Source organism: Mustela putorius, unplaced genomic scaffold (assembly GCF_011764305.1).
Source record: "Mustela putorius furo isolate JIRA1106 unplaced genomic scaffold, ASM1176430v1.1 tig00000242_pilon_pilon_pilon, whole genome shotgun sequence".
In the NCBI taxonomy this organism is placed as follows: Eukaryota; Metazoa; Chordata; class Mammalia; order Carnivora; family Mustelidae; genus Mustela; species Mustela putorius.
The window spans coordinates 15,965,682-15,984,824 of record NW_025421325.1 but is presented as its reverse complement, the minus strand read 5'-3'; the positions used below and the strand labels follow the sequence as shown (position 1 = coordinate 15,984,824).

Genomic DNA, 19,143 nt, shown 5'->3' with positions numbered 1-19,143 from the left:
TTTTATTTATTTATTTGGCAGAGATCAGAAGTAGGCAGAGAGGCAGGCAGAGAGAGAGAGAGGAGGAGGAAGCAGGATCCCTGCTGAGCAGAGAGCCCGATCTGGGGCTGGATCCCAGGACCCTGGGATCATGACCTGAGTTGAAGGCAGAGGCTTTAACCCACTAAGCCACCCAGGTGCCCTGAAATTTAAATTCTTGAAAACTTAGGGCTGCAAGACAGACCTTGGAAGGTTTGAAGACATTGCTTTTCCTAACTTGCTGTGATGTTGGACAAGCTTCTTCACTTCTGTGTGCCTTGGTTTCCTCATCTGTAGAACCTGAGAGGGACTGGATTTCCAAAGCCTCAGGGTTTTGCCTGCTATGCTTTCCTTTTTATTAACTTTACCTGTCCCTTATGTATCGGTCAGCGTCCTCTGGAGAAATGGCACCAGTGCACAGCTCATATCCATTCAAGAAATTGGCTATTGTGATTTTCCCAAACCTGATATCCGTGGGGGCAGCCCCATAGTCTGGAAACTCAAGACAGAAACTTTCAAGGCAGAACTCATTCTTCTTCCAGAAACCTCAATTTTTGCTTTTATGTCTTTCTTATGATTGCACAAGGCCCACCCGTTTTCGAGAATAATTACCATTACGTTAGGTCACTTGACTGTAGATATTAACCACACCTTCAGACCAGTACCTAGATTAAATGACTCAGTACTAGAGTCCAGTGAGTTGATGACATAAAACTAGCCATCACGCCTGTGATGCGCTCTTCTGAGGAGGGTCGAGGCAGGACCCGAGCTGCTCAGGAGGACCTTAAGCTTCATTTAATGCTCTGCTGTCACTCTCTTGACACTTGTTTTGCTCTGGACCCTGTGAATTACATAATCTGTCACTCTCTTGACACACTTGTTTTGCTCTGGACCCTGTGGATTACATAATCAGCCATGCTGAAGGGCTGGGTCTGGCTCTCCTGGCCATGGACTTGGATCTTCTGGCTGAGGGAGGCTCCGTGAGGAACCTTTGTCCCGCCAGGCCTGCCGGGTCTTCACAACTATGCCATTTCCCTGACACTTCATCTGACTCCTCCCTGATATTGCTACTGAATGTCCTCTGCACATTAATTTTGCTTCCCTGAACTTGAATATAAATTCCTTCATGGTTATTGGAGTAAGAAATCTCTAACACAAAATTTATCATTTTAACCATTGTCAAGGATACCATTCAGTGACATTTTTATTTATCCACAGTCATGAAACCACCACCACCAGCCTCCTCCAGAGCTTTTTCATTGTCCAAGACCGAGTCCCCAGTGACTACCAGCTCCCCATTCCCCCACCCACAACCCCCTGCAGCCCTCATTCCGCTGTCTCTATGAATCTGACTACACTAGTTGCCTCATCTAAGCGGGATCATACAGTGTCTGTCGTTTTCTGATCGTCTTATTTACCATGAAGTCCACAAAATTCATCCGTCTTGCAGCCTGGGTCAACATGTCCTTCCTTTTTAAGGCTGAGTCTACTATACATTGTGCTCCTCCATTCCTCTCCACCAAGCTGGGCGGCTTCCACCTTTTGATGATGGTGAATAAATTCTGCTCTGAACATGCTGCACAAATCTCTCTTTAAGTCCCTCCTTTCAAGATTTCTGGGAGTATACCCAAAAGTGGAATGGCTGGATCACGTGGTAATTCTAAGTTTAATTTTCTGAGGTCTGAGGACCCACCATATTGTTTTCCAGAATGGCTGCGTCAGGTTATGTTCCCAGTGATGCCTAACATTTCCTCTCCACATCCTTCACAACACTTGTGTTTTTTAAAATTTTTTAAGTGATAATGAGCCTAATGGGTATGAAGTGATCATCTCATTGTGATTTTATTTGCACTTTGTAAATGATTAAGGACGTGGAGCATCTTTTCTTGGGCTCATTGGCCATATGGGTATCTTCTTTGGAGACATGTTTGCTCAAGTCCTTTGCCCATTTAAACAGTTTTGTTTGTTGTTGAATTCTAAGAGTTCTTTATATATCGTGGATATTAACCTCGTATGAGAGATGAGATTAGAAATTTTTTGAGGCCAGGAGCCTGTCTTAATGTTCTTTTGATTTCCCAAAGCACGTGACACCCTAGTAGATGCTCAGTGAATACTCACAAAAGAATGGCCTCAAAAGGTGAGAGGCCAGAAACCAGTTGAAACTAAATTTGCAAAACAAATATGAAGAACATTTTCTAGGCCTGCCCAAGAGCCGTTACCTCTGGGGAGAAGCCAGGAAATGAGTGAGCCAAGGATTACCTGGAGATGAAGAGGTGGGAGGGTAGAGAGTGAACAATTCTTGGTCTTTATTTGAAAGGACAGTAGGCCCAGTTCCCACACATCCCCTGCAACAGACACGCTTGAAGGTCAGCCTATGGGAGGTCAGGTGGACAGACAGAAAGTGGGAGAGGGCAGCCTTGGGGCAGGTCGGTGCTGACCTGGGCATTTGAGAACCCCTCTGTAAGGAGGCAGAGCACAGACCTGTGACAACTGTGCCCAAACATGTGTTCCTGGGGACCTGGGAGTTACGGACCCCTAGCTGGCAGGGGGAACCTGTGAATGACCGAATCCCTGACCTCTTAAACAGAACATTTTGGGGTTTCTCTATTTCCTGGGAAAACAACGTGGTGATTTTAGGTTCAGGAAAACAGACTGCTGCATGTAAATGATGTCCACGGAGACTTGGGAGCTCTTCTTTGTGGGGGGTGGGGTGGGGGTGGGGGGGTGGGAGTGGGTATTGTGAGGACACAGGAAGTAGAACAGGGAGCCCCGCAAAGACCCAGGCTCATCGCTGGGGACTGGAGCAGCTGTGGGGGCAGCCGCCAAGGCCCTGCAGAGAGAGGCCTGCTCTCCTCCAGGCCTGTGGGATGTTGAGCCTTCATCCTCGCTGGAGGGATGAGATGGGGTGGGCTCAATTCATTTTCTTTCTGCTTCAGTAGAACACCTTCTCCAGATATGCATTCAGGAACATCCCGGTGGGGTCCAGCTTTTCTCGGATAGCACAGAACTTCGAAAAGGCTGGGTACATCTTCTCAAAGTCCTTCCGGGTGCAGTTGTGGGCCTGTGGAAGCAACCAGACATGACAGGCCTTGCTCCCTAGAGCTGGCATCTCAGCAGGGCTGCAACCCGGCAACCCTGAGTCTGTAGGTTTGCATATGTAACACTCCTACTGCCGGGCACACGCCTGTGTGCACTCCCTACACCTGCACGCGTGCTTGAAAAATGCACCCCTAGCCACATGGGCACGCATGTGTACACACACACAATGTAAAGACCCAAGGAGATAGGATGTTCTGGGAAGGTAGAGGAAGGTGTTACAGTGTTAATGGGAAATGCCCCCTTCCCTTTGGCACCCCACAGTTAGAGAGCCTAGAGGGCTCAACTGTATTGCTAATTAGTAAGTCCCATCACCTCTGAGAGCCTCTCAGTTCCCCATCTGTTAAAGGGGCTCACGGCCTCCTGCCTTACGCTGCTCATGGTGTTTCTATGGAATCAAATACAGTGAAAGAGGACAAATTTCTCAGAACACACCAAGGGAGTGGTCACCCAGTACAGTCACTGAGCTGCTGGAACGTGGATGCGGGGGGAAGCCGGGTCTGGGTAAGACGGTGGAACCCTTCCTTCCCATGACTTGCTCGGCACTCCAGACCCCAGCTTCTGAGCCTTGGGCAGACTGAGGACCAGGGAAGAGAGTCGCCCTCTGGGGAACCCCCAGCTCATCATAGTTGCCCTGCCAAGGGCCCCGGAGCCTCTCGCTGGCAAATCCTACCTTGGCCCAGTGAGGCCTGCCCCCAACCTTCTTCATGATGGTTTCATAGGTCAGCCAGTAATCCAGCCGGGGCACGTCCTTGCCGTAGGGCCTGGTGGGGAACAGGAGGAGGTGAGGCCCTGTCCCTGCCCTAAGCATCCCGCCGTGTCAACAAGGCACTGTCTTCGTGCCGTGCCCAGCATGCGGCATGTGGTACGGAGATCAAGCCGGTGGCTCTGCTCGAAGGACTTGGACGGCAGTAATCAAGCAACCTGAGGGGTCTTCCTCACTGCTCATCACCTAACGGATTTCAGAAAGTGTTGCTTCCTCTCACAGGTTTTATAGTTGGCATCTGAAAATTATCCTAAATTCAAATATACATACACACGCACACATCTTTATGGGGTAGCATATACATATGCCATTTTTTTAAATGCCGTGCAGTTTTTCATTCCTTTTTTTTTTTTTAAAGATTTTATTTATTTATTTGACAGAGATCACAGGTAGGCAGAGAGGCAGGCAGAGAGAGAGAGAGAGAGGAGGAAGCAGGCTCCCTGCTGAGCACAGCACCTGATGCTGGACTCGATCCCAGGACCCTGAAATCATGACCTGAGCTGAAGGCAGAGGCTTTAACCCACTGAGGCACCCAGGTGCCCCATCTTTCTTTTCTTTTTTAAAGCTTTCTTTCTTTCTTTAAGAGCAAGAGAGAAGAATGTGGGAAAGGCAGAGGGAGAAAGAGAGGAGAGACATCTCAAGCACACTCGCTGAGCACAGAAGCAGCCCTGTGCAGGGCTCGATCTCACAACCCTGAGATCACAACCTGAGCCAGTATCTAGACTGAGACACTTAGCTGACCAAACCATCCAGGTGCCCCTAAATATGCTGTCTTTTTGACAAAGCCTAGGAATCTCCGAATCCCTTCATTTGATGTGTGGAAAGCATGGCCGTATCACTGGTCGGTCAGTCCTCATGGCCCATCAGCCAAGTCAGACTTACTGGCAGACAAAGTCCCAGTCAAAACTTTTTAAAATTCAAATAAACACGATGCATACCCATGGCAACTTTCTCACTTCTCATCTGCATTCACAAGTAGGGAGAGGAGAGATAGAGGGACAGATAGATGAGCTCTGAGCCTTGCCAGAAGTCTGTCGGTTCGTGAGAGCAGCTGCCTCCTCCGTTCAATGCATCTTTCATAAACTCTCTTTTCCGGCTTTTCGGGACACCTTTCTGGAACCGTGCACTTTTTAATTGTCCCTTGGGCATCCTCTAGGTTTGATTTTTACAGGCTGGAGAAATACACCATAGTAAGATTCAAGCTGGGCAAGAGGGATGTTTTTCCTTTGCAAAGTCAGAGGAGGGGAATTATCAGTGAGAGGCGGGAACAAGAGGCAGAAGGAAGACACATTTTTCACCGGACATTTTCGAAGAGATTAACTTCTTAAACATTGCATGTCCGTAAGCCTTATCCTGGAGACTGCCACGTATAACTAACTAGGAAAGAGGAAATGCCACCATGAACCTACGTTGTCTGCACAGAGCCTGGAGGGGCTGGTTGGGATGGGCCAATGCAACCTGGCAGGCAGCTGGAATCAAGCATGACCCCGTCTTCCACTTAACCTAAACCTAGCTTCAGAATCCTTCTCAACACAGTGCTCCAGGCTCTCAGAACCACCGACCAGAGTAGGCACACGCGTCCCATGCCTTCACCACTGAGTAATGTCTATCTCATAAGAGGTAGCTATTCATAGTCACATGACCTACTAATCAATATTAATAATTCCATTAACATAATACCATAATTCACATGATTCACTTGCTATAGGTGTAGGAAGCCCAAGGAGAAAGAGAGACTTCTTCCTGCTGCCAGGATCAGAGAAGCCTCCCCAGAGACAGGAGCATCTGAACAGGCCTTGAACGATGGGTGAGGAGACGGGTCCTTGCAAAGCGGGGGGGTGGGGGTAGGGGGGTGGGAGGCCGCCTTGCACAGCCCACACCCAGCCCACCGCTGCGCCGGTCACCTGTACATGATGATGTTCATGTAGCAGCTGTCCCTCTGGAAGCAGGGACTCAGCAGGATGTCATCCCCGCGGGTAAAGCGGACCTCCACAGGGTAGTGGGCCACCATCTTGGGGTGTGCCTCCAGCATGGCCTTGAGTTCCAGCAGAGCTTCCTTGGTCTTCTCTCTGCACTCGGCCGGGGGAGTGGGCACAGACCTTAGGGAGGGGTCTCCTGGAGCCCTCACACAGGGCTCCACACAGCCCCCCAGCCCACACCCAGGGACGGGAGGGTTCTCAGCGCTGAAGGAGCTCCATGCTGCTGGCTGCTCTCCAAGTCCTTCTCATAGAACGGGGGCCTGAGAATGTGCCTCCTGGGGAGCTTCTCTGGCTCCTGGTTCAGTCCCAGACCCCCGCCCAGTCGCGGGTTCCCCTCAGGTTTCTGGAAATAGCTGTCCCACACCCCCGGCCTCTTCCTTTTCTGACAGAGTAAAGTCAGTATGCTTCTAATACCTCCACTTGTTCTAATATCCCCCCCAGGATAGCAGTGCCCCAGCTCCTGAACAGAGATAGGGGCATCTCCTAAGCTGTGGGCACCATCATTCCCTTTTCCCGGAGAGAGACAAAGAGAGGGAACCATTCTGAGAGAAAGCTATAATGAGTTCCGGGGCTATGGACCTAACATAGGTCCTCACTGGACGTTCCTCCCAAGGCAGAGTGCCTGCCCCTGGCATGCTAGGTGGGCTCTGTCCCCCGATGGACAGAAAGCAGGGGACAGTCTTTCAGAAAAACGAGCAGCTGGGCAGGAACCCCCACACTCCAAGCCCATATGCTGTGACCCACCTCTGGGCTGGAGAGGGACCGACAGGAGAACAGAGGGGATTCCATGGCTGATGTCCCCTCAGAGGTAGAACGGCTGGGTACAAGGGTGCCAGAAGGGGACTTGGCCTCTGGCGTTCCCCCTCCTAATGATGCGTAGGACTGGGAACGTGGTTTTTGTGCTAGGGCTGCAGCGAGGACCCAAGGGGGTCTCTTCGACCCTGACCCCCACAGCCCGGACGGCATAGCCCCTACCTGGGGATGGCCCAGTCCTGGACGTGCTGCTTGAAGCGACACTCGTAGGTGAAGATCTTGTGGCTGACGTTGCTGCACTCCTTCTTCCTGGTAAACAGGAGCCAGAAGAAGCAGCGATTGATCCAGCCCACGAGGCCTGGCAGGAAGGTGCTAGAGGGACAGCGCAGAGGGGCAATGAACAATCGTATTACAGGGATGCCTGGGTGGCTCAGTGGGTAAGCGTCTGCCATCAGCTCAGGTCATGAACCCAGGGTCTTGGGACTGTGTCCCACGCCGGGCTCCCTGCTCAACAAAAGTCTGCTTCTCCCTCTCCCTGCTGCTCTGCTTGTGCTCTCTGACAAATAAATAAAATCTTAAAAAAAAAAAATCAGGGGCGCCTGGGTGGCTCAGTGGGTTAAGCCTCTGCCTTTGGCTCAGGTCATGATCTCAGGGTCCTGGGATCGAGGCCCACATCGGGCTCTCTGCTCAGTAGGGAACCTGCTTCCTCCTCTCTCTCTGCCTGCCTCTCTGCCTACTTGTGATCTCTCTGTCAAATAAATAAATAAAATCTTTAAAAAAAAATAATTCTCCAGCATTTAGTGAGTCCTGGTGGTGTGCTTACAAACCACGGGCTAAGCTCCTTACAAACCTCATTCCCTACAGACTGCCGCTTCGCGGTCTCTGCAACTCGGACACCTTCTGGGGATACAGATGTCATTTCCATATCACCCTCCCAACCCTGCCAGAAGCCCCATGGGAACAGCTCACATGCGTGCCCCCACTCTGCTACTGAGGACTAGCTTTGTTTTCAGTGTTTGAAGTTTCTTCATTCTTAATTGTGGTAAAAAATACGTAACACGAAATCCACCATCTTAGCCATTTTTAAGTATAAAGTTTAGCCATGTTAAGTATATTCACGTTGACCTGGAGTGACTCTCTGGAATCCTGCAGAGCTGAAACTCTGGCCCCAGTAAACATCTCCCCACTGCCCCTCTCTCAGCCTCTTTCTGTCTCCATGAACTTGACCCCTCTTGGGGTCTCCCAGAAGTACAATCGTACAGTATTTGCCTTCTGGGATTGGCTTCTTTCCCTCAGCATCTTGTCCTCAAGGTTAATCCATGTTGCCGCCTGCATCAGTGCGTCAGAACTGCCTTCCTTTTTAATAATATACAGCATATTAATAATACGCCATTTTAAGTGAGACTACATTTTGCTTATCCATTCCTCCATCGCACACGTGGGCTGCTTCCACCTTTTGGCTGATGTGAATAACGCTGCTGGGAACATGGGTGTGCAAAGATCTCTTTGAGTCCCTGCTTTTAATTCTTTTAGATACATACCCAAAGAGGACACAGGGGCCTGTCCCATCATCCCGTTCACGAGCCCGTTTCCTCCCCGCTCGGGCTCCTGTGTGCTGACTGGCTCTCCTCACGTTAGTGGCATAGCTTGTGCCTTTCCTGGAGTCACTTGAGCCTCCTGGTAACAAGGCTTGCCTAGCTTCTCCCTGCCTGCGGGTACCCTCTGCTAGGAAGCACCCTTACCACACTCCTGTCCTTTGTGGCATCCTTGCCATCTCATTTCCTGTCAAAAATCCATCTCAGCTGCTCAGAGCACCTCATGGCTGTTATAGATAAACAGTGGATTCACTTAGGTGGGGCACCAGAAACCACTGTGAGAAGGGAGTAAGCTCTACTGAACACCTTTCATGAAGACCCCATGTTGAATCCCAAACAACCCAACTGTTGCTAGCGGCTCTACTTTATATACGGGTAAACCACAGCTCAGAGAGGCTGAGCAATTTACCCAGAGTCACACGGCAGGAAAATGAAGGAGTGAGGACCAGAGTCCAAGTCCACTTGAATCCACAGGTCATGCTCCCCTCAAGGGCCCAAGCTGCCGAGTTTCTTGGGATTCAGAAAGGGTCCCCAGGTACCTGTTGCAGGGGTAGGGTTGGGGAAGGGTGTCAGCAGCTTCAAGGCAGATGCTCTCTGTTGTCTCCGAGGCCAGGGGCTATGGTGGGGCTCCCACTGGCTCCTGGGCGTAGGGCTATTCTAACCAGAGTTGCTGAGCTTGGCCTTGGCCCTGGCTCACCCTCCAGGGACCTGTTCCCAAGAGCCGGCCTTTCTGTCCTGGTCACCTCTGGCCACCAGCCTCACTCCTACAGTGGAACCCCACTGAACTCTTCAAAGACAGGCACCAGGCTTTTCAGTTGGCATTTTTTTTTAAGCCTTTATTTATCCATTTGACAGAGAGAGAGAGAAAGAGACAGAGCACAAGCAGGGGAAGCAGCAGGCAGGGGGAGCCCGACGCAGGGCTCAATCCCAGGACTCTGAGATCATGACCTGAGCTGAAGGCAGTCGCCCAACCAACTGAGCCACCCAGGTGCCCTTTTATTTGGCATTTCTTACACAGATATCTAGGAGCCTTCCCCCAGGTGCCAGGCACTGTTTGGGGCACTGGGGTCTGAGTGCAATGGGAAAGACAAGAGTCCCTGCCCTTGCCAGGACATGGTGAGTTTGGCTGTGAAGCAGCCATTAAACCACCAAGAACCAGCTGTTATTCCCTTATTGTTCCCACACCTTCAGGCCACAGCTTAGTGAGCACCAGAGAGCGGCCGGGGTGAGCGGGATGGACGCAGTTTCCCGAAGCAGCCAAACCAGAGCCATGTGGGCTGAACTCAGAGTCTGCCGAGCTCTCACAGAGCGTCCACTCGGGCCAGGAAGTGGTAGCAGTGATTCAGAGCCCAATTTATTTGAGTGCTCCCTGGGTTTGGGCTCCCCAGACACACACACATAAAGCTGCCGAGAGGCTGTGATGGAAGGTGGAGAGAAAGCCTGAGTCGGCGTTTCCACTCATTCCCATCCATATTGTGCTGGAGCGGTGGCTCCCATGCAGGCTTCCTCACAGCTTCCTTACCCCTCCCTGTGCAGACACAGCGTATCCTGTTTCCATTTCACTCTCCTAACACTTTCCAGGCAGTTAGTCACCCCAGCGTGTGTCCCCTCAGGTGCCACCTGCAGCTCCATACCCCGGGGAAGGCCAACCCTTCCCCAGATCCCCGGATGCAGACCTACAGAGCCAAAGGTCTCAGCCACATCCAGGATGTGGCAAGAACTCCAGCTAGTTCTGCATGTCCTGTCATGGGTGCCACCCATGGGGGGTTTCTCTGCCCTTTTGGTAGGGAAAGATTTCTTAACAAGACACAGAAGTCCCCAAGGTGAAAGAAGAGATGGCCAAATTTTACTCAATTAACATTAAGTACATCTACATGTTAAAAAAAAAAAAAAAGCCATAAAAGTGAAAGATGACACAAACAGGGAGATGTTGCAACACAAAAGCTGAGTGTTCAAGATAGACCAATAAAATCCTATGGAACAGTAAGAAAAAAAATGCCCACTCAATTCTTTAAAAGGGCAAAAAACATAAATAGGTGCTTCACAGGCAAGAAATCCGAAGGGTCCATAAAATGGAAAACTGGGCACTCTTCCTAGTAAGCATGGAAATAAGGACTAAGAACCACAGTAAGCTACTATTTAATACACATCACCTGAAAGTGTAAAAGCCTGACAATTCCAACTCTGAGCGGCTTGCGGAGCAAAGACTCGGACAGGGCTCAGCGGGGAAACTTGAGGAGGACAATTGGATGCACCAGGCTGAAGCTCCTCGGGCTCAATGGCCCAGGAATTTCACTCATGACAAAGTCTACTCAAGACAAATATAAAAAAGCACCAGGAGCAACGGTTGAGAATGCTCACAGCAATGTTGTTGGTAACGGGGGAAAAAAAAAATTCTAGAAACAACCCAAATACTCAAGTATGGATAAACACAACATGGTAAATGCCTCCAGTGAAAAATGAGTAATTCCAGCTATCCCTATCAACATGGGTCATTCTCACTACGGAAGCTGAATTACAAATTTATTATTTCGGGATTCATAAAACTAAAGTATAAACAAAAGCAAGGGAATGATAAGCATAAAGTTCTGGGTGGTGGTTACTTCTTAGGAACCCCTTGGAGGCTGTGATCTGGGACTTCAGGAAGACCATGCCAATTGTACGTGTCTTGTTTCATTTCTTAAGCTGCTGGTAAACCCGTGGGTGCTTATTACATGATTCTTTATACTTTTGTTTTCTGTATTATTTTGCATGTATAAAATATTTTAAAAAAATTATATGATGCCATCCCATGTCTTAGCTGAATACAGAGTTACCATTGAAGTCCCCTTAAAACCTTCCCCATCACTCAGCGTTCTGTGTCTGCCATGAACAGGCATAGCATGGGCCCTGAACATGAGCACAGCTTTTATTTTAGTTTAGTTTAGTTTATTATTTTTTTAAAGATTTATTTATTTGACAAAGACAGACACAGTGAGAGAGGGAACACAAGCAGGGGGAATGGGAGAGGGATAAGAAGGCTTCCCACCAAGCAGGGAGCCCAATGTGGGGCTTAAACCCACTGGGATCATGACCCAAGCCGAAGGCAGATGTCTAATGACGTAGCCACCCAGGCACCCCATTAGCACAGATTTTAGGCTGGGAAGGAGTTAGAAAACAGGACGAGAGAAGATTTACATCATCCAGACATTGGTATTTTTTTGAAAAGCTCCCCAGGTAATTTGAATGTACAGGCATGGTTGAAAATCACTGCTCTAGACCCAGGAGACACACCCAATCTACATGCATAAAGGCCAGTGTGTTGTTCTGATGGACCACATCCTCAACAGCATACAGCATATGCCGGGAAAAGGTACCCTTGCATTCCTACCTGACCCAGAGCAGGAACTCCAGTAAATAGAATCCAATGGCGTAGTCCCAAAACCAGTTGGCGCAGGAGGAGGGGGGCTGGGAAGAAGAATCTGTGATCAGTACAGGGGCAGATCTCAGCTGCTTTCCTACATATACATATACGTATACATATCCTTAAACTTTAGTCAGTTAACATACAGTGTAATACTGGTTTCTGTAGAATTCAGTGGCTGCTTTCTGACCTATGCATCACAGTGTCCCCTTAGAGAGATATGTGTCCCAGGAGTAGCTGCCTGTGTGTGTTTGGGGGTGACCGACCTACCTACCAGTACAACTGAAAGCCTCACTTCTTGGTGACGCAGCCAAATCTCATGCCCCTTTCATGTCATGTGTATTCATGTATTTCTGTATGTATTTATTCTGCACAAGACAAAGATGTGCATTGGTCCCTCCATACGAGCCCATGAGGCAGGTATCCAGCGATCATCCTTTATGAGCCCCATGCCAGCCCCTAACACACAATGAGTCTCACTGCTTTTGTTTGACTTGTCCCCTGAACATTCATCCTAAGGGATGGCTTCATGTTCTGCTGAGCAGCAGCCCATTTGCTAAGGACATGGGGGAGAGACAAAACCACTGATTCCTTCACCTGTCCAGTTGGGGGTGGCAATGATGGGGGTGTTGGAGGGAAGGAGGGGGTGTATTAGATGGTTTGTCCAGGTATACCCTATGTTATCGTAGCCTGTCCTGCCAATACTTCTGCTCCCCTCTCCCACATCTAGGCTGTGCCTTGACCTCACTCCCACACATCCCTACCTGTGGTCACCTTGGATCCTTACTGGGCCAACTGTCCTTCCTCCTTCCACCCTGTTTCTGTCCTCACATTCAGCGATGCTCACTCTTGCTTTCCCTCTCACACCTCACTGATCATCAGGACAAAGACAAATGTCAGCCACCCTGGGGACTGCAGGCTGTGTGTAAGGATGGGATGATGCTGTTGCTACCTTGTTGGTGTGGTCCTGGTAGATGACGCTGACATTCTCGCTGTGCGGGAACCAGAGGAAGCGAAAGTATTCGGATTTCTTGAGGTGGCTGTCCAAGTTGTTAAGAACCTGACCCCCACAGAAGGAGAAAGGGAAGACTGTGTTGGTTACAGGATGATGGTGGGGGAAGTACCGGGAGTCAGGGCCTGGGGGTGCATCAGATTCTCCCCACCAAGGAAAATACTTACAATTCTCCTAACAATGCCAAATGACATGGAATGTGCCTTGGGATATGCTGGACATAAAGATGGTCCTTTTTGCATGTTGACTTCCCCAAGTAGCTCAGAGGAAAGAAATGATTTGTCTTGGCTGGAACAGTTCTTAGCTATGTGACTTTGGGCAAGGCATGTAACATCCCTGTGCCTCAGGCTCCTCATCTATAAAATGGGACTAATCACAATACCCATGGCAGGACTGGTATGAACACCTAGAGTGTGCTTACCGTGGTGTCACAGACATGGTAAGCGCTGGACAGGTATAAGCTGCTGCTGTTGCTACCCTCACACTGTCACCACTGCCATCATCATCATCCTTGTCATCCTCATCCTTTATCCCCATAATGCCTGACGAACAGAAGAATCTTGCTCTAATATGACTCATCATTGCACTCCTAGAGATGATATCACAGAGCAAATAATGTCTCCCTAAAACCCTACAAGTAGATATAGGACAATTTCTGAGACTGGGGTAGCCAGACTGGAGGTTGACAGGGAGCTGGGAGGTTGAGGAAAGGCACCACTGGTCTTGGAAGAAGTTCTGATTTGAGCCCTGGTCTTCAGCTTACCGGCTGTAAACCTTGGAGGAGCCGTGTACCCTGAGCTTTGGCTTTCCTATCCATAACACGTGAGCATTTGTGCAATGAAATGACATAATCTACATCAAAGCTCCTAAGTTCAGTGACTGCCCTGTGGGAGGCGCCCAAGGAACAGTCTGGTTCTGGATCTGGTCAATGCTAGCACACACACACATCAATATACCAGTGCGAATCCCCCAAAAGTCCCTAGCTGGGACTTCCAGAAAGCCCTCTTGAGTGCCCTGGGTAGCATCTCTCCATCTATAGAATGACGATAGTAATATCTTTCCTTCCTTCCTTCTAGGGCTGTTGTGAGGATCAGGGGCGATCATGGATTTAAAAGTATTTTATAGGGACGCCTGGGTGGGTGGCTCAGTTGTTAAATGTCTTCCTTCGGCTCAGCACGGAGCCTGCTTCTTCCTCTTCCTGCTGTTCTCCCTGTTTGCACTTGCTCTCTTGTTCCCTCTCTCTCTCTCTGACAAATAAATACATAAAATCTTTAAAAAAAAATAAAAATACTTTATAAGCTGTAAACTCAACATGTGAGGGAGGGAGGAGAGAGTGTCAGGAAAAACAGGAAAAAAAAAAAAAGCTTACTGCCCAAACACATTGTGGGGAATTTGGTACTCAACATAGACCAATGACTGGATCCAATCATGGGACAATCCAGTGCCTAAAGAGGTTAGTGAGCTTTAGGAAGGATGGCCACATCCGATCAGGAAGGAAGGTGAAGTCAAGACGAAGCACTGAGATGAACCCATCTTGAACTTGAGTTTGGAGTGTCTGAGAGGGTGGAGCTTTAGAATTCTGATTCTTTGTTACGACTGTCAGGGAGGCCCCCTGATTTGCTAGCCAGTGCGTGGTACAGCCAGGAATACAAGGATGGGTTGGACGATTGCTACATTCAAGTGATGTGGCTGTCATCCTAACCCTCCCCCACCCCACCCTGGCTCCAGTCTGTTGGTCCCTTGTTGTATTTCTGCAAATGTCTCCCTAGCCTTCTCCTGTGACCCACTGCTGCTGCTGTGATATAGTCCACGCCCTTCTTAGCTGTCACCCATATTCCTTTTTTTTTTTTAAGATTTTATTTTTTTGACAGAGTGAGAGATCACAAGTAGGCAGAGAGGCAGGCAGATAGAGAGGGGGAAGCAGGCTCCCTGCTGAGCAGAGCGCCTGATGCAGGGCTCCATCCCAGGACCCTGAGATCATGACCTGAGCCGAAGGCAGAGGCTTAACCCACTGAGCCACCCAGGCACCCCCGTCACCCATACTCTTGCACGGCCTCATACTAGCCCCCCTTTCTCATCTCCCCAGACAACATCTACAGAGAACATACAAAGCACAGCTCAGAAATCCCCAGCAGCTCTCTATCCTATAGAATAAAGCCCACACAACTTAGTTCAGCAGCCATGACCTCCATACACAAACACTGTCTGATAAATAGCCACTGGCCCCACATGGCCATTGAGCCCTGAAAAGTGACATTATCTGAATGGAGATGTGTGTAATTCAAATGCTCCTCATAAAGCCATCTCCTCCCATTCTAAGTGGCTTCTACATACACTGCATTCATCTCAGAACTAGATTGTCGTTACTGAAGCATCCCTCTCTCTCTGAAATTGGGCAGCATTCTCTTCCAGGTCAGGGACTGTTTCACCCAGCTTTGACTCCCCCTGCTAGAGCGCAGATAAGTACAATTTTTGTAAAGAACCAGACAGGACATATTTCAGGCTTTGGGGGCCAAATGGTCTCTGTTGCAATACTGAACTCTGCTGTGGTAGTGTGAAAGCCATTACAGACAATACATTGACAATGGGTGTGGTTGTGTGCCAATAAAAGTTTATTTACAAAAGCAGGCAGTGAGACAGATTTTGCCTGCAGGCTGTGCCTTCTCAACCCCTTGCCTTAGAGCTGCTGGCACAATGCCTTGCACAGAAAATGCTGGAGTACCCTATCACTCCTTATTAGAAGAGGAAGGACTTTCCTGCTGTGCTGAAGGCCCAGGAAAAGTTCGGGATGAAATTCCAAAGCCCCTGTCTCTATCACTTCCATCCTGATAGGGTGAGGAACCCATGGCCCACAGGATTCACATGTGGGGAGCCTCTGCGCAGAGCTAATTTTTCCCCTGGGAGAGCCAGGAACACAGCCTGTTGGCTTGGCCTGAAGGATGGGGCTGGGACACTGGGAAGAAGAAAACCACCCCGTCTCCTCCTCGTTGGCATCCCAGGCCACCCCCCTCTATTGCCCAGAACCCCAACTGTAAATGTAATAATGACGCCCTTCTCAGCTCTGGTGCCGGAATTCAGCTTCCTACACAGACGGGAGTGATGAGACTCAGGCCCTCATTCCATTTTGTGCCTCTCTCCTGACACCAGCCATTTGATTTCCTCCTTGCATAAAAGAAACAAGGCATATATTCCCCAGTCCAACACACAACTGTAAGCTTCTAGAGGCATGAACCATGCATAATGAAGCTCTGGACTCTCCGTGGCCCCCAACTGAGCATCAAGACGCTGCTGAACGGTGGTGATACAGTGACACCTCTGCCCTGCCAAACACACACACACTGTAAATTAAAGTCTCTCCTTCAGGACCCACAAACCATCCTATCTGGAGGAAGATGGTCCCTAGGATCATGGACTTCCTTGATCTGACTTGGGTCTCCTGGGAGCACTACCACAACAATTTGGGTCCCAGAGGAATCTCTCCCTTGGCACATTACAGGCATGAAGGCAGATTCTTTCCCCCCAGATTTTGATGTTGTAGCACTGCTGAGCTGGCTTTTGAGAACTGGCTATCAGGCTTGGGAGCAGAGGGCTCCAAGTTGACAGGTGTGTGTTGGGGTTGGGGGTTACTCAGCCTCAGCAAAGTGGTTGGCATCTGGACAGGTTGGTGACACACTAAAACCAATCCTGCTTCCTGGGGCCCTACAGGAGTGGTGACAAGGCAGCCAGCTGTCATCATCACATCTCACTATGCTTTGGGTGGCATAAAGGGCAAAAAGGTTGACAACAATTTCTAAGATCTTCATGCCTTCTGAAGATGGGAGCAGATGAGGAAAATCCCAGGAAGGATGGATTTTGAATAAACTGCTGATCAACTGACCTTGAATTACCTTGCATTGAGCACTGCCTTGTATTTTGTGGGTGCTGGGGAGTAAGAAACCTCAGATAAATCCCTGCCCTCCAGAAACAAGTCACCAAGCAGCCAAAGGGAAGGGGGAACATTTCAAGAAGTGGTGACAATGTCCAGGAGCAAAACGGGTGACCAGCACCCCTAGCCTGGAAAGTAGAGCTTTGACTTGGATTTGGGGGATCCACACACAGCAGATGTTTCTAGGTAATATTCTGTGAGTAAAGTCAGAGCGAGGAGGCACTGGGGGTTCCTCTCTCTGAGGCTCTAAAGAAAAGGGCAGAGGGTTCACCTGTTGTGTTTCCTTGAGTCCTGACAACATCTCACAGGGACAGTGGAGCTCTTATTAGAGACTCCTCCAGACTCACACAGTGTCAGCAAAGACATGGGGCTTCAAACCTGATAGTCTGACTTGGAGAGATATTTCCAAGCTCTTCACCGCACCCCTCATGATGGGTCTACTTGGGCTCTTCCAAAGTTCAAGACTAGAAGACCCACGGTAGGTATTTTATAGACACGTGCTGGATGGAAGGCAGGAAAGAGGAGAAAAGGGAAGGAAAGACATAATAAGGGAAGGAAAAGTGGCGGAGCAGCTAGTGTTCGAACTTAACTTTATGTGCAAGAAGCGACTGTCATTCTCCTTCGTCCTGGTTTCTGGTCCTCCTACTGCTCAAATGCTCCTCCTGTAGCCCAGGACTAGTCAACCTGGAGGGCTTGGCCATCAGGGACAAGCCCATGGTCAGACAGGACATGCGCTGCGGAGCTGCGCACATCGTGGAGCTGCCAACACAGAGCAGCAGCTTGCCACCCCCATGGAGGTGGGAGTTTCCTGGCAACCTAAATGGCCAAAAACAAGGAGTAGCTACCAATGTCAGAACAGGAGGCTGCCCTGTCTTCCTCTTGGTTCTCAAAAACTCAGGCCTCGTGAAGGTTAAGTTTACGAGGTTAGTTTTCCTTTTAGATGAGAGGGAAAACATCCCAGGCTGAGCAAGGGGAAGAAGCTGTTCTAATGACCATTTTCTGATCCTTCCCTCTGCTTCCATGGGTTTGTTTCCTTTGAGGGGAGCAAGGTCTGTGTTGTGTGGCTTTCCATATCCACTTAGCTCCTTTTCCTAAGCATTCAAAGCCTCTCGGAGGGGCCCTTTAAAGGCTGATTTGAGTGGAGAGAGCAAAAGCAAATTAAATATGGGGCCATCTATTGCACAGCCACCTTGGAATAAATCACAGGGCTGCAGATGCTGCTGACCTTCTGCGGCAGTCCTTGTTTCTGCCTGTGCGAGTGTGGGGAGGGCTGTGGGCGGGTTCCACGGAAGCTGATGATGGGTTTCTCAGGGAGGAAGGCCACCTCTGCATCAGTGGTGGGGGAGAGCAGCAGTCACCCACTCACAGAAAGGGGGTGATCCACAGAGTGCTTGCTGTCTCACAGACTCCTACTCCATGAGCCCCCTTGGGGTGAACTGGGGTCTATGTGGGAGCCATGAGGGGATGTTCCTTACAGGGCTCATGCCTCTCCTCAGGGGCAGGGCCCAGGCACTTCACCAGATGCTCCAAAGGAGAGAAACAGTAATGCCAGAGGTGACTCTTGCCTCCAGGGTGTGGCGAGCAGGTGGGGGGACAGCTTCGAATCCAAGTGCTGCTCCAACAGAATGTTGGAGCTGAGAAAGCTCTTAGGGGCCATCTGCTCTGACCCTGCTTTTAAAAGGTAAAGAAACTGGGGAGCCCAAATGTGAGGGATTTGCTCAATCAGGGCCAGACTTGGGGGGCTCTGCCTCCCTCCCCAGAGACCTTTCCTTACATCCTGTTGAGTGTTTATTGGTATGTGATTGTGTGTGTGTGGGGGGGGGGCTACTTTGTCTTTTAGGAGAGCAGCTCTCTACTGCTATTTCTCATGTGTCATCACAACCTTTCAAAATCAAAGAAGTCAGGGGGCGCCTGGGTGGCTCAGTCAGTTCTAAGCGTCTGCCTTCGGCTTGGGTCATGGGTTCGAGCTCCACATCAGGCTCTCTGCTCAGCAGGGAGCCTACTTCTCCCTCTTCCTCTGCCTGCCACTCCCCCTGTTTGTGCTCTCTCTCTCTGTCAAATAAATAAATAAAATATTTTTAAAGAAAACTAAAGAAGTTGGAAGCTATGAGAACATAGCCCATTGCCTAGAGTCACTTAGAATTTTCGAGGATGTCATGTCTAAGTTAGAAGTCTCCATGTTGAGGTAAATTGGAGGCAAAAAAAATCCTTGAGCTCTGGATAGACACAGAGGCCAGCCCATGTGTGTGTGTGTGTGTGTGTGTGTGTGTGTGCATGCACACACATGTGTGAGTGTGCTGGGGTAGAGTAGAGCCCTGAGCTCAGGCTCCCCTAGAATCAAGACTTGGCTATAATTACTATTAGTCGATCTCAGCTGGGCCAGGGGAGGAGCAGAAAGAGAACAGACCAGGTACCAGGAGACCGTCCATCCACTCAGCTGTAATATCCTAGCAGGAACCTGGGGGCTGGTCCTACTGACAAAAAGCAGCCATTTTTTAAAAATCTCCAGGTCAAAACCTTCAGCTTAAAGTAACAAGTGGTGACCTATGTGAGAGGCAGGAAAATAGATTCAACTATCAAGCACATGACAGCCCCT

The 19,143-nt window shown here is 49.6% G+C and overlaps 1 protein-coding gene across 1 annotated transcript in view; it reads right to left on the bottom strand.

Moving 5' to 3' along the window:
- Positions 1 to 2,307: 2,307 nt before the first annotated feature.
- The window catches only part of LOC101690348 (L-gulonolactone oxidase), a 31,821-nt gene continuing 14,985 nt past the window's right edge, over positions 2,308 to 19,143 (bottom strand). The window contains exons 7-12 of the mRNA XM_004775107.3: positions 12,563 to 12,670; positions 11,578 to 11,654; positions 6,835 to 6,984; positions 5,785 to 5,949; positions 3,788 to 3,878; positions 2,308 to 3,079 (exon numbers count right to left, since the gene is read on the bottom strand). Coding sequence (XP_004775164.1) covers positions 2,951 to 3,079; positions 3,788 to 3,878; positions 5,785 to 5,949; positions 6,835 to 6,984; positions 11,578 to 11,654; positions 12,563 to 12,670 — 720 coding nt within the window. The 3' untranslated portion in view covers positions 2,308 to 2,950. The remainder of the gene's footprint in view (positions 3,080 to 3,787; positions 3,879 to 5,784; positions 5,950 to 6,834; positions 6,985 to 11,577; positions 11,655 to 12,562; positions 12,671 to 19,143) is intronic.